The sequence below is a fragment of the Triticum dicoccoides genome, chromosome 4A, assembly GCF_002162155.2.
Source record: "Triticum dicoccoides isolate Atlit2015 ecotype Zavitan chromosome 4A, WEW_v2.0, whole genome shotgun sequence".
In the NCBI taxonomy this organism is placed as follows: Eukaryota; Viridiplantae; Streptophyta; class Magnoliopsida; order Poales; family Poaceae; genus Triticum; species Triticum dicoccoides.
In genome coordinates, this window is record NC_041386.1 from 68,598,988 (window position 1) to 68,619,427 (window position 20,440).

A 20,440-nucleotide genomic window follows, 5' to 3' on the forward strand; every position below is an offset into this window, starting at 1 on the left:
GTTGGTCCGGCGGCGGCGCTCCGATGGCCGACCGGCGCGGGGCGGCGATCTGGCATGGAGGTCCAGGGCCATGGCTTCCGCTTCCTGCGAAGGAGAGAGAGAGGGGGATGTGAGAAATAGAACAAAAGGGAGGGGAAGGAAGAAGGAGAGGAGGGCATGGCGGCGCGTTGGTCCGGTAGCGGAGCTCCGGTGGGCGGCGGCGCGGGGCGGCAGGGAGGCACGGGCGCGAGCCGCCCGCGCGTGGAGGCGCTGGTTGCGGTCGGCGGCGGCGGACACGGGCAAATGCGGCAGGGTGTTTTTTGTCAAAACGGTTTTATCAGATCCACTTAAACAGGACTGCGGGTTTATTTCAAAGTAATATAGGGGCTCTTTCGTAAAACACCGACGACGTACGACCAGAAGCGATCCGTGGTTTATTAGTAGGTAAAGATAAAGAGGTAAAGATAAAGATAAAGAGGTAAAGATAAAGATAAAGAGGTAAAGATAAAGATATAAGGAAAGATATCCCACCCATCACCCTCAAGAGAGGTAAAAGAAAAACTCTCATGTGCAATGCACGCATAACTTAGGTCTTCAAACACCTCATGTATCACCATAGGAATGTGGTCAGAAATAAATCTCTGGCTTGCTACATTTGCACACCGTCACAGAGCCACATAACTAGAGTAGTACTTGTAAGTTTACACATACAGCTGTATAGACTGGACATGCCAGCTTCACATTTCAGGTTGCAACTTACAACAACTCTAGGGAGGGAGACAATATGATGTGCACGTCAGCCAATAGGTTTTCATGTTGAATGGCAGATGCTCAAGACTTCAGAGAACTGAAAGACCATTGGAGATATGATCATCAATTTGATTTGCTCAAGTCTCCAAAACTGTCGGTCCGAAACACAAGCGAAAAATTTTAACGGCTGAAACGCTCCGATATTGACTTTGGTATGAGGCTAGTTGTGCTTGATTGTTTCTCTAGCCTGTGTCAAGTAGAAAGCATCACTGTTATGAAATTGCACATGCACGTGAATAAATGATATGGCAGTTGAATGCAGAAGGGAGTAAAAACCTCGCAATCTCTTCTACAGATTTCATTATTTGCTCTGAACTTGTTTCAATCACTTGTCCTCCCAGTATCATTTCATCCAAAACTGTGTGAAGCTGCAATTCATCATATTACAATGAACCAAGGGAAGAATGGTCGTTATTTTGAAGTATTATTGATCATCACTATGACATGAGAAAAGGCTGTTGATGAACCATTGGTGTTTGATCTGAACTCTGAACAGAAAGAGTGTGCATCTCTACATATATGCACTCCCAGCAGTTATATGGTGTAGACACTACAGAAAGAAGGGGATAGAGCCATGGAGAGCAGTAGCATCATAGGCACCAGCAGGTTTAGAGTTTATGCTGGGCGAAAGGTGGCCCTAGCCTTCCATTCCAAAAGTTCTCAAGTATCGATTATCAGCATTGCTTACTAACAAAAAGTTATCGATCCTCTTTTAACAGGTCCATTAGCATGTTATATTGGATTGGCCCTTCCTACACTTTTCTTCAAGCTCTCTGCCAGACTGCCGGTGGACTACAGGACACTAATGCTCACTTACAGTTAAGTTGTCTAACAGCTCGAGAGGATTTGGTATTTCATACCTATTTGTTTATCCTAATCTATATAGAATTTATAAGTTACCATTTCAATTGTGATGTTGATCTTTGGTTGAGATGTACACTAAATACTACATGCTTCTGTGAGTTTGAGGTGCCCACTACCAAGGTACTACAGAACTTCAGTGAAACACCAGCATGATTTAACAACATATACTTTTAAGTCGGAGAATGCTTCTTCGAATTCCAACTGTAAAAATTTGGTCAGTAGTGGAAAATGAAACAGATATGCAGTAATCTAGCATTGTAGGTCTTGTTAGATTCAAGTATTTGTTTGGGCAGTTGCATATGATTTTTATGACCCATGTATCAAAAAGCTACATGCTGCAAACGAGGATAAAAAACACCAATGTTTTTGTGGTCTTTATTTATTATAGCAGTGACTATCCAGAGTAAATACCAAACAAAGAGAATCATTGTACCTTGTTGAAGTTAAATACAATGTCAAGCTCACATACATTCTTGAAGCACCTATTCAATGTTTCAACAAAAACTGTGACAAGAAGGTTAGTTTATCTCTTCAAAGAGGTCATAGAAGAATCTTAAAGTGACAAACAGAGGAGAAAAAAGATGAACAATTCACCAAGCGCTAGATGTAAAAAAGACTGCATGTTTGTGGTAGTGGTAGTGCAGTGACACTTTTTTAGAACCGATAGTAGTGCAGTGGTGTGCATAAGTGTTTAGCAACAATAAGAATTTTTGCACTGGAAATACGGAACACAAAAATGTAAACAAGTAGTGTATGGATACTGAACTGAAAGAACCACAGTAATGAGATAAACAGTCACCGGAGGAAGTAGACTCTGTACCGAAACATTTCAAATAATGCGAAGCATGGTAACACACTGAACATCATTAGTTCCTCATGCAAATCTATGGAGCCTCATTTTGCCATTGCACACAGCTATCAATTATAGTAATGAAAGAAACAATTCCGTGGGAAGGAGTTAGGTTACCTTGTACAAGGTCGAGCATGGCAAGCTCATTCTCAGAGCTATCAAAGACAAAGACGAAGTATAGTGTCGCCAAATGCTTGTAGACCAGTCTCGTTCCCTGCAAATTGTAAACAAGAAAATCAAACGTCTTTTCCCTCTCACAGTTCATTGTAGGTAAAATGGAAAAAGGCTACCCTAATAATTCAGTTGTTTCCAACTTTCCGTCACAAAGTTAACTTAGGGGCAAATTTAGTTTTACAATTAGCAAATGTTTGCAGCAACACGCGCTACATAGCTGTTCGCCACTCTCCTTCAAAAAGATTTCTGAGCATTTGCATACCTAGTTAATGGTAGTTTAGTCTGTTTACATACAGATTGACAAACATTTCAAACATTGCTGTCATTTTCTGCCTTTTGCATCAGATATACTACCACCGGATTAGCCTAGGATAGCTGGAGAAGGTTCACTACCGGTCCAAAGATTGCAACAGCCTCGACGAAATTGCTCACACCCTCGGGCCTCGCAGATAACACTGCAAGAAGAGGCTCCATAACTCAACCACATCATCCATACAGAGGGCGAAAGAACAAGGAAAGCGAATCGTGTGTACACATACACTGGAAGACGCCGCGGACCAGCTCCTGGTGCTTCTCCGAATCCTGCAGCCACCGATTAATCCGTGAGCGGGACAACAGACAAAAACAAAGTGCAGAGCTTAGTCTCTAAGGCGTTTCATCAAGCACATGGAGATCTAAAGATGAAGCGGTTCTGGATTTGGGTGGGGAAATTGGCCGAGCAGCTGGTGGATGGGTGAAGACTGGAGAAAGGGCGTGAGGAGAAATAAGAAGGGGCGGCGACTGGAGAAGGTTCGGGACCTGGAAATTGTAGAACTTGAGGAGGCGGGGCTTGCCCAGAGTGCTGATAACCATCACCGCCTGGATCATGGCCGCCGACGAGGAGGAGGACGCGAGCGAAACGACCAGATCGCGACAGCTTTGCAGGGGGCATTAAAGAGAAGAGCCGCTGTGATTGGGGACGATAGATGAATTTACATTTATGAAGGTACCGAGTGATTTTATTTCAACAAAGGCGCCTGTAGCTCAGTGGATAGAGCGTCCGTTTCCTAAGCGGAAAGTCGTAGGTTCGACCCCTACCTGGCGCGTGTATTAATCGTTTTGTAGGATTTTTTGCCTACTTTTCTTTTTCTTGAGACTTTTTTCGGTCTATTCTGTAGGACTTTTTTCGGTCTATTCTGTAGGACTATTCGTTCATAAAAATTTACTCATTTTGTAGGATTTTTTTGCCTACCCTTTTTTTCCTTGAGGCTTTTTCAGTCTGTTTTGTAAGATTGTTCGATGATTTTAGAATGAAGAAAAAAAACCAACATTATCTGAGATGATTTGTGCATATACAACGCAGACCACTAGAAGCGTTAGTGCATAGCAGATGGTTAAAGCGTGCTGATAATGTCAAGAGAGGTTGGGATAGACTAAACTTGACATGTGAGGAGTCCACTAAGAGAGATATGAAGGACTATAATATCATTAAAGAGCTAATCATGGACAAGGATGCGTGAAAATTAGTTATCCACGTGCCAGAATATTGAGTTAGTTTCAAGATCTTATGAGTCTCAACTGCCTACCTCAACTTGTTTTATTAAAAGGCTTTGTTGTTGTTGTTTGATGAGGCAAATCGATGACTTACTAGAACTCCATTGACTTGATGAGGCGACAAGAATTGACAAAAGCAAGAACTACACCTTGTTTTCTAGTTTTTTTATCTATTTGTTGTTAACCTTAAGAAATTTTTTAGTCTATTTTCTAAGATCGTTCGATGAGGCAAATTGGTGACTTCCTAGAAGTCCATGACTTGATGACGTTGGCGAGAATTAACAAACGCGAGAACTGCACCTCATTTTTCTCCTAATGCGGTGACAAAATTTATGTTCTTTTGTTCTACTCGTGTTGTAGGGTTTTTTTCTACTTGTAGTTAACCTTGAGACTTTTTTGTCTATTTTATAAGATTGTTCAATGAGGCAAATCGATGACTCACTAGAACTCCACTGACCTGATGAGGTGACAAAAATTGACACATGCAAGAACTACACCTCGTTTTGTAGGGATTTTTGTTTGCTTGCAGCTAACCTTAAGATCTTTTTGATCTGTTTGTAAGATCATTCGATGAGGCAAATCAATGACTTACTAAATTCAATGACTTGGTGAGGCAAATCAATGGCTTGCTAGTTTTAACCTTAAGGAATGCACAATTCTTTTTACTTGTAGTTAACCTTAAGACATTTTCACTCTCCTTTATAAGATCGTTCGATCATGCAAATTTATGACTCACTGGGACTCCACATCTTGATGACAGTGGTAACAATTGACAAACGCAAGAACTAAACCTCGTTTTGTAGAGTTTTTTGTCTACTTGTAGTTAACCCTAAGACTTGTTTGGATCTATTTTGTAAGATTGTTCTGTGAGGCAAATCAATGACTTATTAGAACTCCAAAACTTGATGACGGTGACGAGAATTGACAGACGTGAGAGAACTGCACCTTGCTTTGTAACACACACACACGCGCGCGCGCGCGAGGAATGCACCTTGTTTTGCAAGATTTTTTTGTCTACTTGTAGTCAACTGAAGGAAATATGCCCTAGAGGCAATAATAAAGTTGTTATTTATATTTACTTATATCATGATAAATGTTTATTATTCATGCTAGAATTGTATTAACCGGAAACTTAGTACATGTGTGAATACATAGACAAACAGAGTGTCACTAGTTTGCCTCTACTTGACTAGCTCGTTGAATCAATGATGGTTATGTTTCCTAACCATAGACATGAATTGTCATTTGATTAACGGCTCACATCATTAGAGAATGATGTGATTGACTTGACCCATCCGTTAGCTTAGCACGATGATTGTTTAGTTTGTTGTTGTTGCGTTCTCCATAACTTATACATGTTCCTATGACTATGAGATCATGCAACTCTCGAATACCGGAGGAACACTTTGTGTGCTACCAAACATCACAACCTAACTGGGTGATTATAAAGGTGCTCTACAGGTGTCTCCGATGGTGTTTGTTGAGTTGGCATAGATCGAGATTAGGATTTGTCACTCTGATTATCGGAGAGGTATCTCTGGGCCCTCTCGGTAATGCACATCAATATAAGCCTTGCAAGCAATGTAGCTAATGAGTTAGTTACGGGATGTAGCATTACGGAACGACTAAAGAGACTTGCCGGTAACGAGATTGAACTAGGTATTGAGATACCGATGATCGAATCTCGGACAAGTAACATACCAATGACAAAGGGAACACCGTATATCGTATGCGGTTTGACCGATAAAGATCTTCGTAGAATATGTGAGAGCCAATATGAACATCCAGGTTCCGCTATTGGTTATTGACCGGAGACGTGTCTCGGTCATGTCTACATAGTTCTCGAACCCGTAGGGTCTGCACGCTTAACGTTCGGTGACGATCGGTATTATGAGTTTATGTGTTTTGATGAACCGAAGGTAGTTCGGAGTCCCGGATTTGATCACGGACATGACGAGGAGTCTCGAAATGGTCGAGACGTAAAGATCGATATATTGGAAGCCTGTGTTTGGACATCGGAATGGTTTCGGATGAGTTCGGGCATTTTCCGGAGTACCGGGAGGTTACCGGAACCCCCCGGGGAGTATATGGGCCATATTGGGCTTTAGGGGAAAGAGAGAGGGGCTGCCTAGGGCAGTCCACGCGCCCCCAAGGCCGGGTCCAAATTGGACTAGGGGGGGGGGCGACGCCCCCTCCTTCCTTCTCTTCTCACCTTCCCTTCCTTCTCTCCTACTCCTACTTGGAAAGGGGGGAATCCTACTCCCGGTGGGAGTAGGACTCCCTAGGGCGCGGCATAGTAGAGGGCCGGCCCTCCCCTCCTCCACTTCTTTATATACGGGGGAAGGGGGCACCCCATACACACACAAGTTGATCATTGATCTCTTAGCCGTGTGCGATGTCCCCTTCACCATAGTCCACCTCGGTCATATCGTAGCGGTGCTTAGGCAAAGCCCTGTTCCGGTAGCATCATCATCACCGGCATCACGCCGTCGTGCTGACGAAGATCTCCCTCGACACTTTGCTGGATCGTGAGTTCGTGGGACATCACTGAGCCGAACGTGTGCAGATCACGGAGGTGCCATACCTTCGGTGCTAGGATCGGTCGATCGTGAAGACATACGACTACATCAACCGCGTTGTCATAACGCTTCTGCTTACGGTCTACGAGGGTACATGGACAACACTCTTCCCTCTCGTTGCTATGCATCACCATGATCTTGCATGTTCGTAGGAATTTTTTTGAAATTACTACGTTCCCCAACAGTAGTATCAGAGCCAGGTTTATGCGTAGATGTTATATGCACGAGTAGAACACAAAGGAGATGTGCCGTCACTAGTTGATTCTTGATTCGGCGTATTGTTGGATGAAGTGGCCCAGACAGACATTACGCGTACGCTTATGCGAGACTGGTTCTACCGACGTGCTTCGCACACAGGTGGCTGGTGGGTGTGAGTTTCCCCAATTTTAGTTGAATTGGATTCAATGAACATGGTTCTTTCTGAAGATCAAAAAGCAATCACTATACCGCGTTGTGGTTTTTGATGCGTAGGTAAGAACGGTTCTTGCTCAGCCCGTAGCAGCCACGTAAAACTTGCAACAACAAAGTAGATGACGTCTAACTTGTTTTTGCAGGGCATGTTGTGATGTGATATGGTCAAGACATGATGCTAAATTTTATTGTATGAGATGATCATGTTTTGTAACACAGTTATCGGCAACTGGCAGGAGCCATATGGTTGCCGCTTTATTGTATGAAAATGCAATCGCCATGTAATTGCTTTACTTTATCACTAAGCGGTAGTGATAGTCATAGAAGCAATAGTTGGCGGGACGACAACGATGCTTCAATGGAGATCAAGGTGTCAAGCCGGTGACGATGGTGATCATGACGGTGCTTTGGAGATGGAGATCAAAGGCGCAAGATGATGATGGCCATATCATATCACTTATATTGATTGCATGTGATATTTATCCTTTATGCATCTTATTTTGCTTAGTTCGATGGTAGTATTATAAGATGATCTCTCACTAAATTTCAAGGTATAAGTGTTCTCCCTGAGTATGCACCGTTGCTACAGTTCGTCATGCCGAGACACCACGTGATGATGGGGTGTGATAAGCTCTATGTTCACATACAACGGGTGCAAGCCAGTTTTGCACACGCAAAATACTCGGGTTGAACTTGACGAGCCTAGCATATGCAGATATGGCCTCGGAACACTGAGGCCGAAAGGTCGAGCGTGAATCATATAGTAGATATGATCAACATAGTGATGTTCACCATTGAAAACTACCCCATCTCATGTGATGATCGGACATGGTTTAGTTGATATGGATCACGTGATCACTTAGATGATTAGAGATATGTTTATCTAAGTGGGAGTTCTTAAGTAATTTGATTAATTTAACTTTAATTTATCATGAACTTAGTACCTGATAGTATTTTGCATGACTATGTTGTTGTAGATAGACGGCACGTGATGTTGTTCCATTGAATTTTAATGTGTTCCTAGAGAAAGCTAAGTTGAAAGATGATGGTAGCAACTACACAGACTGGGTCCGTAACTTGAGGATTATCCTCATTGTTGCACAGAAGAATTACGTCCTGAAAGCACCGCTAGGTGACAAACCTGCTGCAGGAGCAACGCCGGATGTTGTGAACACCTGGCAGAGCAAAGCTGATGACTACTCGATAGTTTAGTGTGCCATGCTTTACGGCTTAGAACCAGGACTTCAATGATGTTTTGAACTTCATGGAGCATATGAGATGTTCCAGGAGTTGAAGCTAATATTTCAAGCAAATGCCCGGATTGAGAGATATGAAGTCTCCAATAAGTTCTACAGCTGCAAGATGCAGGAGAATAGTTTTGTCAGTGAACATATACTCAGAATGTCTGGGTACCACAACCACTTGACTCAATTGGGAGTTAATCTTCCTGATGATAGTGTCATTGACAGAGTTCTTGAATCACTGCCACCAAGCTACAAGAGCTTCGTGATGAACTATAATATGCAAGGGATGGATAAGATGATTCCTGAGCTCTTCGCAATGCTAAAGGCTGCGGAGTAGAAATCAAGAAGGAGCATCAAGTGTTGATGGTCAACAAGACCACCAGTTTCAAGAAAAAGGGTAAAGGGAAGAAGGGGAACTTCAAGAAGAACAGCAAGCCAGTTGCTGCTCAAGTGAAGAAACCCAAGTTTGGACCTAAGCCTGAGACTGAGTGCTTCTACTGCGAAGGAACTGGTCACTGGAAGCGGAACTGCCCCAAGTATTTGGCGGAGAAGAAGGATGGCAAAGTGAAAGGTATATTTGATATACATGTTATTGATGTGTACCTTACTAATGCTCGCAGTAGTGCCTGGGTATTTGATATTGGTTCAGTTGCTAACATTTACAACTCGAAACAGGGGCGACGGATTAAGCGAAGATTGGCTAAGGATGAGGTGACGATGCGCGTAGGAAATGGTTCCAAAGTCGATGTGATCGCCGTCGGCACGCTACCTCTACATCTACCTTCGGGATTAGTTTTAGACCTAAATAATTGTTATTTGGTGCCAGCGTTGAGTATGGACATTATATCTGGATCTTGTTTGATGCGATACGGTTATTCATTTAAATTAGAGAATAATGGTTGTTCTATTTATAAGAGTAATATCTTTTATGGTCATGCACCCTTGATGAGTGGTCTATCTTTACTAAATCTTGATAGTAGTGATACACATGTTCATAGTATTGAAGCCAAAAGATGCGGAGTTGATAATGATAGTGCAACTTATTTGTGGCACTGCCGTTTAGGTCATATTGGTGTAAAGCGCATGAAGAAACTCCATTCTGATGGACTTCTGGAATCACTTGATTATGAATCACTTGGTACTTGCGGACCATGCCTCATGGGCAAGATGACTAGAACTCCGTTCTCCGGAACAATGGAGCGAGCAACAAAGTTATTGGAAATCATACATACTGATGTATGTGGTCCAATGAACATTGAAGCTCGCGGCAGATATCGTTATTTTCTCATCTCCACAGATGATTTGAGCAGATATGGGTATATCTACTTAATGAAACATAAGTCTGAAACATTTGAAAAGTTCAAAGAATTTCATAGTGAAGTGGAAAATCATCGTAACAAGAAAATCAAGTTTCTACGATCTGATCATGGAGGTGAATATTTGAGTTATGAGTTTGGACTTCATTTGAAACAACGCGGAATAGTTTCGCAACTCACGCCACCTGGAACACCACAACTTAATGGTGTGACCGAATGTCGTAACCGCACTTTATTAGATATGGTGCGATCTATGATGTCTCTCACTGATTTACCGCTATCATTTTGGGGTTATGCTTTAGAGACGACTGCATTCACGTTAAATAGGGCACCATCTAAATCCGCTGAGACGACACCTTATGAACTGTGGTTTGACAAGAAACCCAAGTTGTCGTTTCTTAAAGTTTGGGGTTGCGATGCTTATGTGAAAAAGCTTCTACCTAATAAGCTCAAACCCAAATCAAAGAAATGTGTCTTCATAGGATGCCCAAAGGAGACTGTTGGGTACACCTTCTATCACAGATCCGAAGGCAAGATATTCGTTGCTAAGAATGGATCCTTTCTAGAGAAGGAGTTTCTCTCGAAAGAAGTGAGTGGGAGGAAAGTAGAACTTGACGAGGTAATTGTACCTTCTCCCTTATTGGAAAGTAGTTCATCACTGAAATCAGTTCCAGTGATTCCTACACCAGTAAGTGAGGAAGCTAATGATGATGATCATGAAACTTCTGATCAAGTTACTACCGAACCTCGTAGGTGTTGGGGATATAACTATTTGTGTAAGCCGCCCAGGAGGGGCCGGGTTACGCAAAGAAGGACTCATCAGAAGAAGCCCAAGATCAAGAATGAAGATGGCGGTTCAATAAAGGGTCTAAAGCCCATAGGCGACTTAAGGCCCATAGTGGTAAACCGCCATGATGGCATGACTTGTATCATAAGGTAGAATTAACTAGTCATCGAGCCAGACACTGTTTATGAGCCGGCAGGGACTCTGCAGGCTGCAGGGCGTCAACCCGTGTATATAAGGGGACGACCCATCGGCGGCTTAGGGCAAGAAACAAGAGACCAAGAACCGGGCATAGCATATCTCGCTCCCTGGTCATCGAAACCTCAAGCAATTCCAACCTAACTAGACGTAGGCCTTCCTTCACCGTAAGGGGCTGAACTAGTATAAACCTCGCGTGTCCTTTGTCCCGATTAACTCCTTTAAGCTTCCTAGTTGCGATGGATCCACGATCAAGTCCTTGCAAGAGGACATCTGTCGTGACAATTCCATGATAGTTGGCGCCCACCGTGGGGCCAACGCACGGTGGATTCGAGTTCTTGAAGGGCAGCTTCGAAGGGCTCAAGGGATACGCAGTCGGTCGGATGACTAAGAGTCGTCGCGGCAAGATCTACATCGACGACGAAGGCTGGGGCCCTGACGCCGGTTCAATTGAGTATGGTTACCGGGTCCCCTTTGGCGGAATTCACGTCTTCATCGGCCGAATTGGTGAGCCGGGCCCTGAGCCGGATAACTGCACCGACCTCGTCGAGACGGCTCAGCGTGCGAAACCCGCCCGAGCTCAACCCGTCGTGAAGCATGCCTTTGTGGGTTGCATCCATGGAGGTGAACTTCCTGAAGGATCTGAAGGTGATGGTGAGCCGGCCGTCCTCTCCGACGGTGATTCATCCGCCGGCTCAACAGATTCGCTGTATCAAGTTCAAGATGGCGTGCTTGGGGGCTGTTCCGATGGAAGCACTATTCCTGACCTCTCAGAGTCGCCAAACCGGGCAGGAGTCTTCATGGCTGGTACTCAACCCGGTCAAAATTCTACGGCTTCAGCGGCGATAACGTCCGGGTTAGGAGCAGCCGGGGCAGGAGGCCCCGTGCGCTCACCGGCTCAGGTACTGATGGATCTCATGGATAAGCTCACGGCTCTGTTAACTGTTATAGTCATCCCTGCGAACCAATCTGAGCATGAGGCTGAGGTGGCTCAGGTTCGCGACGAGATCGCCCGGGTCAAAGAAACCTTAGCAGCTACGGACGCTAGATTAGCAGCAGAGCGGACGGCTTTGGACGTAAGGGCACAACAACTTCAGGCAGAAGCCTTGCAGCTCACGTTGAGCCTGAACGCATCTAATGAGGTAATGAGGAGGAGACATCAGAAAACTCAGTCCCGTTTACCTCAGAATTATGATCCTCGGAATCTCTTTACTACACCCAGGGCCAGCCCAAGTAACCCGCCAGGTGCGAATCAGCTTATTACATCCGGAGCGGGAGGTCCAGTCCGGCCTCAGGGGATGGCACCGCTTCACGGCAATATGGCACCGCCCAATTATGTACCAATACTGCAGGGTCACTTCTCAAACCCCATGGAGAACTTAATCGCATCATCAGCACGTTTGGCGGCTCTCCCGGTAGATGGGGATGATCCGACAGCAGTGGAAACCCGGAAGATCAGAGAACTTGTCCAAACAACCCTGGCTCAATAAGAAACCTTCTCCTACAGCCAGTATAGGATTCACTCGACTCCTCCGCCCTAGTTAGTTCCGCCTCGTCAAAATCGGAGCCTGAGTTACAGTAGACACATGGAGTCAGAGGCCTTGTCAAGTAACGCTCAGCGCCGGAACCAGCCCGACGGGTATAACCCGGTTCAGGATCGGATACGTCAGGAGGACGAGCGGGCGGCTCAGCTGGCGGCTCAGCTAGCAGCCCAACAGAACTCACCGGTTTACCCGACGACTTCCGTTGAAGCGGGGGTTGCTACTAGAACCGGAGGAGTTCCTTGTCTGGTACCGGCTCTACGTAATGTACGTCTGCCCAAGGATTTCAAGGGGCCTCGGAAGGTGCCGAATTATACGGCCGATTTACAGCCTGGGGCATGGATTGAAAGTTATGAGATGGCTATGGAGCTGCTAGAGGTTAGTGATGAGGCAATGGCTAAATATTTCACCATGATGCTGGACGGAACGGCCCGTTCTTGGTTAAAGGGTTTGCCACCCAACTCCATTAGTTCATGGGCGGAGCTAAAAGCCCGTTTCATCCAGAACTTCAAAGATACTTGCAAGCAGTCTATGTCAATTGTGGATCTGACAAATTGTAAGCAGGAAGAAGGTGAATCTACGACTCATTGGGTGCGCTAGGTCAAGGATATAATACATTCGTCTGACAAGATGGATGCCGGCTCAGCAGTTCTCATGCTGGAGAAGAATTGCCGCTTTGAGCCTCTGAGACAGAAGCTGGGGCGCCTTAAGCGTGATTGCAATGATATGGGGACCCTGATGGCGACTTTAGTCAAGTATGCTGATTCTGATAGTACCAAGGATCCCGCGTCTGATGAGGAAAAGACAGGGAAGGGAAAGAAGAACGGTAATGAAAAGGGTCAGCAGCATAACCCGGCGAGTCAAGGAGGCAATAAGCGTAAGGCGGACAGTAACTCGGAATTTGTGGCCAATGCACAGGGTAACAATCAGAAGCGCAAAGGAAAGCCACCCCGGTTTGGTGGGTCGGGTCCATCTCTCGAGCAACTACTCAATAAACCCTGCCCGAAACACGGCACCCGGGAACGACCAGCGACTCATTTATGGAAGGATTGTGCAATCATGAAAGCTTTCAAGAATTATAACATGTTTGATGGCAATCAAGGCCCAGGCGGCGGTTTAGGAGCCGGCGGCTTTCATGGCCCGGGCGGTGGTTCAGGATCCGGTTTTCAGGGAAACCAGGGTGGTTATAATCAACATCAGTATGGTCAAGGAGGTCAGCAGCAACAGCAGTCGGGTTATCAGAGCCATCCAAAACAGTTAAGCAGTGGGCAGTATCACGTGTTCACCACAAGTTTGTGCAAACGTGATCAGAAAGTTCATAAGAGGGCTGTGAATTCTGTTGAACCGGCAGTCCCTCGTTACTTGAGGTGGTCGGAACAGCCTATTGTTTGGAGCAGGGAGGATCACCCTCCCCGGGTTGATAATCCGGGTCAACTGGCCCTAGTGGTGGCACCGCAAGTTGGTGGTTATAAGTTTACTAAAGTGCTCATGGATGGAGGTAGCAACATCAACATCCTCTATTACGAGACCTTTCGGCGCATGGGCTTGACTGACAAGAATTTAAAGACTTCCAACACCGTCTTCCATGGAGTGGTGCCTGGTAAGTCGGCGTATCCTGTGGGGAAGATTGAGCTAGAGGTGGCCTTCGGAGACGAGCATGATTCTAGGGCGGAAAAGTTAACTTTTGAGGTGGTTAAAATCAAGAGTCCATATCACGCTTTGTTCGGACGGTCGGCCTATGCCAAATTCATGGCACGACCGTGTTATGTGTATCTACAGCTCAAAATGCCGGGTTACAAGGGTACCATCACTGTGCATGGAAGCCGAAAGGTGGCCCTGGAGTGTGAAGAGGGCGATGCGGCTTACGCCGAGTCTGTCTGTGCAGCAGAGGAGCTCAAATTTTATCAAGATAATGTTGACCCGGCAGATATGACTTGTCTCAAGAAGCCGACTACGGAGCATGACCCGGCCATGAAGTTTAAATCGGCTGCAGAGACTAAACTTGTTGATTTCACTCCGGGCGATTCATCTAAGCAATTCAGCATCAGTGCCAACTTGGATCCTAAATAGGAAAGCACGCTCATCGAGTTCATCTGTGAGAACCGGGACATCTTTGCATGAAAACCTTCTGACATGCCAGGTGTACCGAGAGAACTCGCTGAGCACACTCTTAATATTGATCCGAAGTATAAGCCGGTCAGGCAATTTCTGCGGCGATTCAATGAAGAGCGACGAAAAGCTATAGGAGAAGAGGTCGCCCGGCTCTTGGCGGCTGGGTTTATTGTTGAAGTTTTTCACCCGGAATGGTTGGCTAACCCGGTGCTCGTACTCAAGAAAAACGGCACCTGGCGGATGTGTGTGGATTACACGGACCTAAATAAGGCTTGTCCGGCTGATCCTTTTGCTCTCCCCCGTATTGATCAAATCATTGATGCTACGGCAGGTTGTGCACGTTTGAGTTTTTTGGATGCTTATTCTGGCTATCATCAGATCAAGATGGCAGTTAAGGACCAGGAGAAAACGGCTTTCATCACCCCGTTTGGAGCCTTCTGCTATGTGTCTATGCCGTTTGGGCTCAAGAGTGCCCAGGCAACTTATCAACGGTGTGTATAGAATTGTCTTCATGATCAGATTGGGCCCAATGTTCATGCTTATGTGGATGACATAGTAGTGAAATCCAGAGAGGCGGAAACCTTGATATCTGATCTCAGAGAAACCTTTGACAATCTCCGGGTTTACAAAATGATGCTTAACCCGGAGAAGTGTGTATTTGGTGTGCCTGCAGGCAAGCTTTTGGGATTCTTGGTCTCAAACATGGGCATCAAGGCTAATTTGGAGAAGATTAAGGCAATCAATTCTTTGGCTAAACTGGCATGTATTAATGATGTTCAGTGATTGGCGGGTCATGTTGCCACTCTGAGCCGGTTCATAAGCCGGTTAGGCAAGAAGGCCCTACCGCTGTACCAATTAATGAAGAAGGCAGACACCTTTGTCTGGAGTGATGTCGCTAATGCTGCTTTTGAGGATTTGAAGAGGTAGTTATCTGAGCCGCCCGTTCTTGCGGCTCCCATTGACAAAGAGCCTTTGCTGTTATATGTGGCTGCCAATTCACGAGCCGTCAGTGTGGCGATTGTGGTAGAGCGCAAGGAGGCTGGTAAGGAACACCCGGTTCAACGGCCGGTTTATTATGTCAGTGAGGTACTCATCGAGTCAAAGCAAAGATATCCTCATTGGCAGAAACTTGTTTACGGGGTGTTCATGGCAAGCCGGAAGCTGAAGCAATACTTCCAAGGTCACCCTATCACTGTGGTAAGTTCTGCCCCCTTGGGAGACATTATTCAGAACAGAGAGGCTACAGGACGAGTCGCCAAATGGGCCATCGAGCTCGGGCCTCATGGTCTGAAGTACGCGCCGGGCACTGCCATTAAGTCTCAAGCTTTGGTGGATTTCATCAACGACTTGATAGAGCTACAGGCACCTGAGGAGAAGCCCGATAACACTTATTGGATTATTCACTTTGATGGGTCCAGACAATTGGAAGGCTCGGGGGCTGGAGTTGTATTAACTTCCCCTCGAGGCGACAAATTTTGTTATGTGCTCCGGCTTATGTTTCCTTGCACTAACAATGCAGCTGAGTATGAGGCCCTGCTCCATGGTCTCCGGATGGCCAAAGAGATGAACTTGAGCTGGGTAAGATGCTTAGGAGACTCAGACCTTGTGGCTCAACAGGTGTCAGGCAAGTGGGACTCTAAAGATCCCCTCATGGAGGCTTACCGTCGGGAAGTCGATGTTGTGGCTGGATATTTCAAGGGTTACGTGGTGGAACACATTGATCGAAGGAAGAATGAGGCGGCGGATGCCTTAAGCCGACTGGGGTCTCAGCGTAAGCCGGTGCCGCCTAACACCTTTCTTGATGTTTTGCATAATCCTTCTGTTAAGTTACCTACAAAAGAAGATCTGGCAACACCAGACCCGGAGGCACAGCTGGTGGCGGCTCTCCACGTTACCCCGGATTGGACAGTGCCTTATTTGGCTTACATGACCCGGGGAGAGTTGCCGGAGGACGAGACCTTGGCAAGACAAATCGTCCGGCGGTCCAAGTCCATGACAATTGTCAATGGCGAGTTACATCATTACAGCGTCACTGGAGTGATTCAACGTTGCGTGTCACCTACAGAGGGTCAGGAGATCCTTCGTGAAATTCATGAAGGTGATTGTGGTCATCATGCCGGCTCAAAATCTCTTGTGGCCAAAGCCTTCCGTCATGGGTTTTATTGGCTGACGGCTCATGCTGATGCGGAAGACCTGGTCAGTAAATGTGAGGGATGTCAGAAATTCTCACGACGAGCCCATGTGCCGGCTCAAGAATTGAGGATGATTCCAATCACCTGGCCGTTTGCAGTTTGGGGGCTTGATATGGTCGGGCCTTTCAAGAGATCTAAGGATAAAAAGACTCACCTCTTGGTGGCGGTTGACAAGTTCACAAAGTGGGTGGAGGCGGAGCCAGTCAGTAAGTGTGATGCAGCCACAGCAGTCTAGTTTATGAAAAAGGTGATTTTTCGCTTTGGTTTTCCACACAGCATCATAACTGATAATGGTACTAACCTTTCCAAAGGAGCTATGGAAGAGTTCTGTCAACGAGAGCATATCTGGCTTGACGTTTCAGCTGTAGCTCACCCTCAATCAAATGGTTAAGCAGAACGAGCCAATCAGGAAATCTTGAAGGGTATCAAGCCTCGGCTCTTGGTCCCTTTACAGCGGACACCGAGTTGTTGGGTGGAGGAGTTACCTTCTGTACTCTGGAGCATCAATACTACACCTAACATATCTACGGGTTACACGCCTTTCTTTATGGTGTATGGAGCAGAGGCGGTCCTACCAAGTGACATCCGTCACGATTCACCCCGTGTGGCGGCTTATGTTGAGGAAGACAATGGAAAAGCTCGGCAAGATGCACTTGACCTGTTGGATGAAGAGCGAGACTTGGCAATAGCCCGCTCGGCGATTTACCAACAAGACCTGCGTCAGTACCATAGCCGCCGGGTTAAGTCCAGAACCTTTCAGGAAGGTGACTTAGTGCTCCGACTCATCCAGGATCAATCTAACATGCACAAGCTATCCCCTCCTTGGGAAGGACCCTTTGTGGTCAGCAAGAATCTGAACAATGGATCATACTACCTTATCGACATTCGAGAGCACAAAGACTCACGTAAGTCGAAGGAGGAGACCCGTCGGCCGTGGAATATTGCTCATCTTCGGCCTTATTATACTTGAGCCATCGGCTCTAATGTGTATATACTTATACTATGTATATTATATAAAGCAATAAAGCAGGACCTCTGTCCTTTTTTCCACTCCTAAAAAGGTTTATGTGTTTTTCCTTGTCAGGTGGTGGAGATAACCAAGGAGAAGCGGACCATATCTGAATCCGGCTTTCCTTTGGTCCGGCTTATGATCATATCTGAATCTAGCCATTGATCACTTGGGGGCTTCCTGTTCAAACATAGGTCGTATTCGAACCAAAGAGAACATAGCTGTCGATACCCGCTTGATCGGCATACTGCCAAACCCACTTGGGGGCTTCTTGATCATATCTGAATCATGCTTAACTCCTTTTGGGTTTGACGTGGATCGTATTCGAATAAGCGTCATTAAACAACTCTTATGGTCACTTGGGGGCTTCCGGTTCAAACATAGGTCGTATTCGAACCAAAGAGAACATAGCTGTCGATACCCACTTGATTGGCATCGCCACAGCCATTGGGGGCTAACAGATCGTATCCGAATCTTAGCTCAACCCCTTTGGAACGGGTTACTGATCGTATTCGAATTAGAAACCCTTGAATTTTGTTCATCATATTTTACAAGTGCCAACATTAGGTATCTTGTGACCCTCTTGAAGATACAATGGAATACATTACAATCTTCCAGAATTAATGTTAGTTACATCAGGTTGTTAAGAACCAGGTGAACTTATATGTGCCAATTTTCAGGAGTTAAGTTTACCGGAAGATTGGTTTATATAAGCCTAAAAAAACAGCTGTGAGCACTACAGGGCTGTAACACCCTCGATGCGACTATATCTCCCATGTGTCGAGGCACGACTTAGAGGCATAATCGCATTGAAGGCATATGTCGCAAGTTAGGCAATCTTCACAACATCCCATGTAATATAAATCATAAAGGGGAGATAACATAGTTGGCTTACACTCGCCACGTCAATCAAGTACATAAATAACATTACATCATCCAAACACTCATGGCCCGACTACGGCGCCAAAATAAAAGATAACCCAACATGCGACACGGTCCCGATCACCCCCAACTGGGCACCACTACTGATCATCAGGAAAGGAAACATAGTAACATTGAGAGTCCTCGTCGAACTCCCACTTGAGCTCAATCGCGTCTCCTGGAGCGGAATCATCAGGCCCTGCATCTGGTGTAATAGTAATCTGTGAGCCACAGGGACTCAGCAATCTCGCACCCTCGCGATCAAGACTATTTAAGCTTATAGGTAAGGCAAGCTAAATATGTGGAGCTGCAGCAAGCGACTAGCAAATATGGTGGCTATCATGTTTGCAAAAGAGGGCGGGAAGAGGAGGCAAAGCGTGAGTGAGAAACTAGAGAACAACAAGCGCAAGCGTTACTCCAACACCGTGCCCACTTCCCGGACTCCGCCGAGAAGAGGCCATCACGGTAACACACTCAGTTGATTCATTTTAATTAAATTAAGGTTCAAGTTATCTACAACCGGACATTAACAAATTCCCATCTGCCCATAACCGCGAGCACGACTTTCGAAAGTTCAAATCCCTGCAGGGGAGTCCCAACTTAGCCCATGACAAGCTCTCACGGTCAACGAAGGAATAGACCTCCTCCCGAGACGTTCCGATCAGACTCGGTACCTCGGTTCTTCAAGACACTTCGACAGGTTAAAACAAGACCAGCAACACCGCCTGAATGTGCCGACAAATCCCGATAGGAGCTGCACATATCTCTTTCTCAGGGCACACTCAGATTGTCTAAACTTCCGGTAGGCCAGCCCAGAGTTGCCCCTGGTAGCCACCGGCGGCTGACGAGTTGGACTAACACTCAGAGGAGCACTGGCCCGGGAGGGTTTAAAATAAGATGACCCTCGGGCTCCGGAAACCCAAGGGAAAAAGAGGCTAGGTGGCAAATGGTAAAACCAAGGTTTGGCATTGTTGGAAAAGCTTTAACCAAGGCGAACTATCAAGGGGTTCCCATTATAACCCAACAGCGTAAGGAACGCAAAAATCCGGGAACATAACACCGCTATGACGGAAACTAGGGCGGCAAGAGTGGAACAAAACACTAGGCGAGAGGCCGAGCCTTCCACCCTTTACCAAGTATATAGATGCATTAAGATAACATGGCAATATAATGATATCCCAACAAGTAAATAAATGTTCCACCAAGGAAGGGCCTCCAATCTTCACCTGCAACTAGCAACGCTATAAGAGGGGCTGAGCAAAGCGGTAACATAGCCAATCAACGGTTTGCTAGGAAATGGGGGGTTAGAGGTTTGACATGGCAATTTGGGAGGCTTGAAAGCAAGTGGTAGGCACCATAGCATTGGCATAGCAAAAGAGCGAGCAATCTAGCATAGCAAAGATAGTAGTGATTTCGAGGGTATAATCATCTTGCCTGCACAGTTGTCAGAGTTGACTGGATCCTCGAAAGCAAACTCAACGGGCTCCTCGTTAGCGAACTCGTCTCCCGGCTCTACCCAAACAAGACAAACAAGCAAACGGAACACAATCAACCACGTGCAAGGCTCAAACAATATGATGCAAAGGTGGTATGCTATGCGGGATGCGATGCGGGATGCATATGCAAGATGTGACAAGGAATGCATGAACCTGGCCTCAACTTGGAAATCCAAGTGTGCCACTGGAAAGAAGAGATGAAATCGCTTGAAAACGATATAAAGAACGTCGGAATCGGAGTTACGGTTTGGAAATGGCAAGCAATTCAAATATGACACCGGTCTGCGATTAACAGCAAGTAGCCATCTAAATGCAAAGAGATGAACATGCTAAAGCACCCAAAAATGACAACAAAATACATGGAAGGGATGCATTCAAGATGCTTAACAAAAGTCTAGCACTGAGCTATGGTCAATTCATCCATTAA

At 45.9% G+C, this 20,440-nt stretch overlaps 1 protein-coding gene and 1 non-coding gene across 2 annotated transcripts; one reads left to right on the top strand and one right to left on the bottom strand.

Moving 5' to 3' along the window:
- Window positions 1-529: 529 nt before the first annotated feature.
- Window positions 530-3,626, bottom strand: LOC119285027 (AP-3 complex subunit sigma-like). The gene is made up of 7 exons (XM_037564224.1): window positions 3,476-3,626; window positions 3,217-3,259; window positions 3,071-3,132; window positions 2,621-2,717; window positions 2,087-2,157; window positions 1,066-1,157; window positions 530-976 (listed from the first exon to the last, which is right to left on the bottom strand). Exons 1-7 carry the CDS (start codon window positions 3,542-3,544, stop codon window positions 910-912), a joined length of 501 nt encoding a protein of 166 aa, XP_037420121.1. The 5' UTR covers window positions 3,545-3,626; the 3' UTR covers window positions 530-909.
- Window positions 3,627-3,689: 63 nt separating this feature from the next.
- On the top strand, window positions 3,690-3,762 carry TRNAR-CCU. The gene has a single exon. It is a non-coding gene; the product is annotated as a tRNA-Arg (tRNA).
- Window positions 3,763-20,440: the final 16,678 nt, after the last annotated feature.

Coding starts and splice junctions, on each gene's coding strand:
- LOC119285027 (XM_037564224.1), bottom strand. CDS start 3,544: ATGATCCAGGCGGTGATGGTTATCAGCACTCTGGGCAAGCCCCGCCTC. Junction 2,718..3,070: donor CTGTTGCAATCTTTGGACCG/GTAGTGAACCTT, acceptor TACAATTTGCAG/GGAACGAGACTGGTCTACAA. Junction 2,158..2,620: donor CATGCTCGACCTTGTACAAG/GTAACCTAACTC, acceptor TTCTTGTCACAG/TTTTTGTTGAAACATTGAAT.